General features: G+C 44.5%; 1 protein-coding gene across 3 annotated transcripts in view; it reads left to right on the top strand.

The window, feature by feature from the left end:
- The first annotated feature begins 480 nt into the window (after nucleotides 1-480).
- The window catches only part of tle2b (TLE family member 2, transcriptional corepressor b), an 86,420-nt gene continuing 78,764 nt past the window's right edge, over nucleotides 481-8,136 (top strand). For 2 of the 3 annotated variants that reach the window (XM_030049330.1, XM_030049328.1), the window contains exons 1-3: nucleotides 591-736; nucleotides 1,202-1,296; nucleotides 5,345-6,042. In XM_030049330.1, the coding sequence (XP_029905190.1) occupies nucleotides 6,019-6,042 (24 nt within the window). In that variant the 5' untranslated portion in view covers nucleotides 591-736; nucleotides 1,202-1,296; nucleotides 5,345-6,018. Of the gene's footprint in view, nucleotides 543-590; nucleotides 737-1,201; nucleotides 1,297-5,344; nucleotides 6,043-8,136 lie in introns of those variants that run through there. The other variant, XM_030049329.1, reaches the window with a different exon arrangement.

The raw sequence follows: 8,136 nt of genomic DNA, 5'->3' as shown, positions 1-8,136 counted from the left end.
TTTACCTCTGTCAATGTGTGTGTGTGTGTGTGCGTGCGCGCGCGTGCATGCATGCAGAGTGGTAGAAATAGCAGGATTGAAATTAACGGCGGAATTTACTGAGCATTTATGTAGCGTGACTGACAGCGGGACGGAATCGGCAGAATGCGTGCGTGCGTGCGTGCGTGCATGTGCGTACGTGCATGCGTGCGCGCAGAATAATTGGAACTTCAATGCCCACAATCCCCACAGACTCCTCAGCTCCCTCCTCCGCCTGCCCGCACCCATTCAGCGGCCGGCCCGTGCCGCGATTGGCCCGCTTACCCCATGATATCAGGACCCAACGTGGGGTCCCTCAACGGCGATTGGCTGTACCGCGGCGCCCTCCCGTCCAATCGCAACGCGGAGAGCTCTTTCAGACGGGGAAGCGCTTTTAAGGTGGAACGGAGGAGTTGCGAGTGATTCTCTCTCCAGCCTAAATTGAGACATGAGAGCATGTAACATGAGTTTCCTTCGCTTTATAAGCACATTATTAATACAAGGAAAACTGCAACACACCGACGGTTGGTTAATTGAACGGTGACCCGGTTTGAAATGACGTCAACGACCGTTTTTTGTTTTCGCGCCTAAATCGTGTATGTTTTGGTTCCATGTAAAATGTTTGTGTTTTGGTTGACTTTGCCTCTTGTGTGCTCTGTTTTTCTCCTGGCCAGAACTTCTGTGAATCCAACCTAGCCTTCTGCTTACACTGTAATAGGTAGGCTACACATTAAATCATATAGTTTTAAGACTTTTGATGAAGTGTTAGTGTCTTACAGCAGGTCCACGTCGCTTTATCTATGAAACGAACATGGCTTCGAAAACCCATTTGGCCAACCACAGACCTCCATTTGTAAAAATGTAGTGTTTGTTGTTATATTTGACTTGATATTAATCACACAACAGGAGAAAGAGAAGCCTTTGGTTACAGAATGGCTGGTGCTGGTCATTTATGCAGACAACAATAGTACAGCCCAGTTGGACTTTTTAACATGTTGTGATCTAACCACTGTCACAAATGAGTCACTTGAGTACTATTGTTAGAAGCGTCTAGCACCGCTCTTATCTCATCTAGAAGGCAACTATTATTATCTGGTCGTGCTATTTAAGGCTTGGGGAGACTAGATCATGCTGTTTGTCTTGTACCTGTGCTGGCAGCTGAATCTGCTCCTCTGTCTGTTAGATGCTGACCGTGACTCCTCATGGTGCTGACTCTCCACTGTGGATCCCCCCTCAGCCTACCTGCATGAGGATCCCTGCTCCTCCTCATGTGCTGAGGTCAGTCTGTCAAGCTGCCCTCTTTTCCATGAGAGTGAAACCATGGATGATTTTTGGCTGCTGTTATTGTTGTGCATGACATTTCATATTGGACATGATCCACAATTTATATATTTTTTCTTTTCATCGTTTCAAAAATACAGAAAAATACACAAAAGCCTATACCTGATGAAATTGCTGCATTAAAAGCCAACTGACTGTGACCGTGTGTAATGCTGTCTATCTGTAATTGTCTATCTATCTGATCGGCCCGCTTCCTTCCCAGGTCTTTCCAGCATTGAACCTAGTCCTTAATGGCAGGTGTACACACTGCGAGATGTAAACCAGTGTTTTTCTTATTGCGCACTAACAACCCGGACAGCTATGTTTAATGAAATGCTGTGAAATGAACATAATGTCGTGAAATGCAGATAACATGCTCCGTGCAGGAGAAGTGAAAGATAAAATTCCCAGCCACAAAAGGGAGACGTGGCCAGCAGCCAGCTGGAGTTTGACATTGAAGGTGGACGGGTGTGTACATAGATCAGCCTTTATCTCCACTGACCCAGATTCAGTTGCCAACTCAAGAAGTTCTCCAAAGTCTTCATTTGCAGCTAGGGATTTTCTTATTTAACCGTGCTAAAAAACAACGCCCTAATCTCAACCCAATTGTTTTAGCTGTAAAAGTTTTAGTCGCTTAGTCACCTAACTCTGACCTTAAACTAACCTCAGCCAAAACGTTTTCCATATGTTAAACACTAAAAACACATCATGTATCTAATTAGGGCTGTTGTCATAAAATCCCTTTATGGTGGAAGAAGTTAATCTTCCCATTATTCATGTCCACAACATATAATCTGCATTTCAAAGTTTGTGTTCATTTCACCAATTTTTATGAGTCAGCTTTGCCCTGGCACACATGCTAGTGAATAAGACAGTGTCATGCCGTGCTGATACAGCGGCATGCAAGTTTTGAATGGACTGTGTTTGTCTCTCTGTCTGTCTGCTTGTTTGTACGCCTGCCCGTCTGTCTCTCAGATACACAGTTGGGGCAGTCAGGGAATAATTACCTGCATAATCCATTCTAGACAATTAGATAATGCTGATTAGTATAATGGCTTACATGAGGAATGGTGGGATTGGTGGAGAGGGTACCTTTGATTGGAGCAAGTGAGGTGTGTGTGTGTGTGTGTGTGTGTGTGTGTGTGTGTGTGTGTGTGTGTGTGTGATGGGGGGGCGAGCTGGGTGGAAGAAGGGGAGGTGGAGAGAGACAAAGAGAACGGAGAAAAACGCTAATTATTGGCATTAAACGAGAACTAGCTAAAGGAAAGGTATTATCATTTCAAAGCAGTGTTTTCAAGACTATTAAGCCTAATCTGTGAATGTCATTTGGAAGTACAGTCAGCAAAATATACAGAGTGACTTTTATTGCAGTTTGACTGAGTTGAAATGTGAAATTTTGGAAAAAAAAAGGCTGCCTTTATGTTGTGTGGCTCAAACATAAGGATCCACTTTGAGGCTGACTTTTATGGAAGACACTTCACCAATAGCATTTGTTTACTGATAGGATTTATGTGGTAGTGTTTATCACTGAATGTGTTCAGTTTTACCTCACTTTTGACTGCCCTGTTGGGTTGTGCCGATATGAATAACCCCAAAAAAAGTGAAGAGATTAGTTTAAAACATTGACACTTTCTTTTATCTAAATGTTTGACAGCACAAAACTAAAATAAATTGTGGCACCATTATGGATACACAAAAACTTCAGTTCTTTGTTGACACCTTTACATACTGAATCCTTTTTATTTTAGAGTTGATGAATGACGGACTCAAAGTAATTATCATTTCTTTCCCCAAACTGGATATAAAGTGTTTTTATAATATATATAATTTTTAAAACTATGCTCGCTGGGTTGTGGTTTTAACCTCCTTTAGTGTCAGTGGTCTTACTCCATTGTTACCAGGCGCTCAACATTTTGCCTGTTCGGCTTCCTTGTACTGAAGAGAAGCTGGTCTTTCTGTCTGGGTGTGTGAATGGGGTCAAACCACAAACTTTCACCCTTTTCCAAATCAGTATTGATGCCACTTACAGAACCCTGATCAGACCGCTTTTTGATGACTGTTTTGATCGTGTTCTGGGTGATGTCACTGTAAACCTCAAAGCTGTGCAGTTTGATATTTACTTTAAAAATAGAGAGAGACACCTGCACCTCATTATTTTCTCACTTTATAACCTCAATGACAGTCCAGTTTCTAGACTCATAGGTTCCTACCTAAATAACACAGTGGACACTTACATCAAATCCATCCTACTGGTAAATATTACAGTGATTAGTGAGAGCAGAAATTCAAGCAACTATTGCTGCTTTTTAATGGATAACTGAGGATAACTTGAGTTGTTAGTTGACCAGATGATCGCACCTTTATTGACACGATCTGTTATATTTCTGATAAATTTAGAAATGAAACCCAGGCAGCAAATGTATATCCATATTGTTTGGGACTATAACTTGTTCAATGGAAAATAGGACTACCGGGTGTGACCTTTACTGAGGCTTTGGGGCTGCCCTCCGTCTGACCCGCTTGTTATCAAACGGTGTTTGTCTTATTTAGATCCAATCATGGATGCCAAGGCTGTCGTGTCGGATTAATGGCCATTTGATCAAGTTCAAAGGCAAGGCTGCCCTGGATAAACCAAAAGATGGTTGGGCCAGACTAGCGTACTCTACAAAGGCTTTAGATACCCAGTCTTACAAGGTCCAGGTATAGAACGGTAATGCTGGACAATCCTGTGTATAGCATGTGCTTGTCAACAAACAGCAAAAAGTAAGCAGGGAATGGGGCTAGAGCCAAGACTCCTTGAATTTGGTGCCATCTTTGCCGATAAGTGGTCATGGCTGTAGTGTTTTAAGCGCTGCACTTCCCAGAGATCACTTTGCGATCAAACTTTTGTCCTTGGATTTTCTGTTTGATGCCGTTTTTCAGTCTTTCTGTGTCTCTTTGGTCCTGGAGGCTGATGCTGCTCATGGTGCCCAGTTCTTCTGTGTACACTACTCCCAACAAACTGCGGTTTCAGCTGGTGGAAGCATAAAACTTATCACTTCCTATACACCAAAGGAATTTTCCCAGGAAAAAAAAACAGCTTTAGTTTATTACTTGAAAGCTGATGTGAGTTAGCTACTGCAGTATATTGGTCTTATGACTGGATGTCTTAGATGGAAAGGTGACCTAATCTCTAAGGGAGACTGACCTGTTGACAAAAAGATTGAAGGTTTGATTCTCACAGCAGCAAACGTGTGTCCATCAATAGCCATGTGCCCCATGCTGTTGAGAATTAAATCAAACCCACCTGCTAAGTCACTGCAAATCCAGATAAAAATGTAAGCTGAAACAAAATAAGAACCTGCCCAAACAAAAAATCAAAATTTTGACTGGGTTAGTTCTTGTTTGCCTGAGCCAAGCGGCTGACAGTGGACATGAAGTTATCAATCTGAGTATGTGTAGGGTGCATACGTGCAGCTGTGTGTGTACATGTTTGTGCTGCATAACAAGTGTGTCAACATAGCTGTCATCAATATGTGTGCGTGTGTGTTGTGCGAGTCTTGATTCGTATCTGTTTGAGCCTGAGTATTTGTGCATGACTGATTGCTTTGTCCGTCTGACCACAATTGAAAGGGGATCCATCTCTCTCTCTGCTTCTCTCTCTCACTCTGTGTGTGTGTGTCTCTCTCTCTCCCGCCCTCCGCCTTGCTCTCTTTCTGCGACTGGGTGTCTCTATCTACTCAGTTCCACCTTAAGGGGAGCTTTAGCAGCCTGTCGTGTTTGTGTTGAAGCCAACAGGCACAATATATTACAGTCTAGGGCTTGCTGCTGAAAAGCCCGCTGGATCCTCCACTGACCTGCTGTTCTTTCCTGCTTTCCTCTCGTGTTTTTTTTTCCACATTTAGATTAAAAACAAAGCTCTCACTCTCTCTCTCTCTCTCTCTCTCTCTCTTTTCTCCCCTCCCTCCCTCCTCCTCCTCCTCCTTCTTCTTCTTCTCCTTCTTCCTCTTCTTCTTTTTTACAACAGCAGACAAGGCAGAGGCTTCAGTGTGTGAGAGAGAGTGTGTGAAGAGGAGGAAAAAGCGGTAGAAGAAGAGAGGTAGTCTGTCTGTGGTCGGAGTGTTGTTTATGTTTGTATGTTTCACCGTTGGACGGCTCGGTGAAGGGACACGAGGAGGAGGAGAAGAGAAGGAGGAGAGGAGGAGGAGAAATGCTCTGTGTCATGTCAGTACGCGTGGACCTTGACTGATCACAGGGCAAGCAAAAGGCAGAGAGGAAGAGGAGGAGGAGGAAGAGAGAGGAACAGAGACTTTGGGCTCACTGAGGAAGACGGGAAGAAGAGGAGGAGGAGGGGGGAGGAGGTGAAGTGGGAGTCTGAGGCTCCGTTTTGCCGTGACATTGCTGGATAAACGGACCGTCGGACTGAGCACTCCTCAGTTGTGTGTCAACAGGAACTTGTCTTAGAAGAGCGAGTGCCCTAGACAGAAAGAAGCAGAGAGAGAGAGAGAGACTCAGGAAGAGTAAAGATCTCCAACCCAGCTCAGGAGCAGGGACTGGACTTACTGAGTGTGTGAGTGTGTGTGTGTGCGTGCGTGTGTGTGTGTGTGAGAGAGAGAGAGACCGGTGGAGGGCAGAGGAGTGGAGGGCCAGGGGACTAACCTGGCCATCAAACGGACTGGCAGCCTCTCCTCTCCTGGGATCATGTACCCTCAGGGCAGGCATCCGGTAAGTACCTCCTTATGTCTCTCTCTCTTTCTCTCTCTCTTTTTCTGTCTTTCAGTGTCCCTCTTTTTCTCTCTCTCTCTCTCTCCATTTTGCTTTGCCACTATGTCCCTGTTACTCTCTCTCTCTCTCTCTCTCTCTCTTAGTGACAGGGACTGCACTGTAACAGGAGAAGAAGAAGTGGTGGTGGTGGGAAGGGGGGGGGGGGGGGGTGTTTGGGCTAAGACATTCCCTGTTATGTACACAAACATACACACACATGCACACACACCCTTCTGTCAGCTGCACCCAGGTGCCTTTGAGATCTAGCACAGGGTTAGCTGTGTGGGCGGCATAACTGAATCTCCACTTTCAGCTTTTGTGTGTATATCTGTGTGTGTGCGTGCGTGTGTGTGTGTGTGTGTGTGTCCGTTTGCATCTCTGTGCCAGTGTACCTGTTGGTGTGCTTGCATATGTGCGTCAACATATGTGTGAGTGTATCTGTCATCTGTCTCTGCGCTCATTGCTGCTTCTACACACACACACACACACACACACACACGGAATTTAATCAATGATTAAATTCCACTTAATTAATTTGCATTTACCGCTAAGGAGGGTCGTGAGTGCCGAAGTTCTTCCCCTTTAATATCTCCCTCCCTCCTTCAGCTTCACCCTTCATAAGCAGTCAGAATTTGCTCTTAATATACTTGCCTGAGTGGAATAAAGGTTAAATGCAGAAAATGAAAAAGCACAGCGGGATGAATGACAGCTTAGACTCAGCCTGGCTTTGGCCATTTGTTTCACAGGAGCCTGGGTCTTATTGCTATAATCAGATTTTGTTGTCAGTCTCTTTGTATTTGCTACAAATGGGTCAGTGGCCACTTTGCCTTCCAGTCAGCCAGCCAGCCAGCCAACTAGCTAGCCAGCCAGGCAGCCATCTAGCTATCACACAGAATTATGAATGACATTTTCACAAGAGGGAGGCATGAGGAATCAATTATATGTACAGAGAGAATGCTAATAAGCCAGCCGCTGGAATAGAATGGAGGGAGAGAGAGAGAGAGAGAGAGGAACAGAGGGAGGAGAGGAACAGAGGGAGGAGAGCAGAAGATGTTAAGAGCCAAGAGAAGAAAAAGAAAGGAGAGAAAGAATTCTTAAAAAAGGCCCGGCTGGGGGTGGAAAGAGAAATGAAAATGAATGAGAGATGCGAGGGAAGAATAGAGCGTGAGCATTCCTCTGTTCACTCTTTTTAGAGGCGTATCAGAGAGCTTCCTGCTGCGAAGCTCTGCGTTTGTGATAAAGTTCAATCCCAGATTGAGCCAACTCCAACCGATCGATAGCCTCTCTCTCTCTCTACCTCGGTTTCTTTTTTCACTCTCTCTCTCTCTCGCTCTCTTTTTTTCCTCTCTCTCTCTCTTTCTTCCTCTCCAGCCCTCCCCTGCCAATGGAACTTTATTTCTGGTGCTGCTATGAAATTTGATCTGTGGAGAGGTGTGAGGTGTGAGTGCGCAAAGAACAGTTGTGTGTGAGTGTGTTCATGCGTGCCTGTGTACATGCATACACACATTGATGCTTTTTTTGCGTTTGAGCTCAAGACCTGAGTGTGTGTGTGCGTGTGCGCGCGTGTGTGTGTGCATGTCTGCGTGTGTGTATCTGTGCCTATGCCTATAAGCTATTGTGCGGGAGCTTATAAGAGGTGTGTGTTTTTCTCTGTGTGTGTCAATTTGAGTAGAGTGTGTGTGGCTATATGTATTCATGCTTTTGTGTGTTTGTGGTTAAGGACTGAGTGTGAGTGTGCGTGTGTGTGCATGAAACTCCATGAAAGCCCATGTGTTCATGTTTTCCATGTTTTATTCTGTGTTTGTTTAAATACTAAAGTGTGTGTGTGTGTGTGTTTGTGTGTGTCGGTGTGTGTGTGTGTGTGTGTGTGTGTGAGTAGAATAATGGAGCCAGCGGGTTATCTGCAAGTCTTTAAAAATTATGAAAGAAACACTACCATGCAATTATCTCAATTTAAGGCCTTACACAGTATTAAAATGTATTAAATAACTATTAGAGGTCTTACCTTGCTCCATATAATGGCAGGTTTCTTGATAAATTAAAAGCAGGGTTCAC

This window comes from Myripristis murdjan, chromosome 4, assembly GCF_902150065.1.
Source record: "Myripristis murdjan chromosome 4, fMyrMur1.1, whole genome shotgun sequence".
NCBI lineage: Eukaryota > Metazoa > Chordata > Actinopteri > Holocentriformes > Holocentridae > Myripristis > Myripristis murdjan.
Note: the sequence above shows the minus strand (reverse complement) of the source record. Positions and strands in the feature narration are given on the sequence as shown.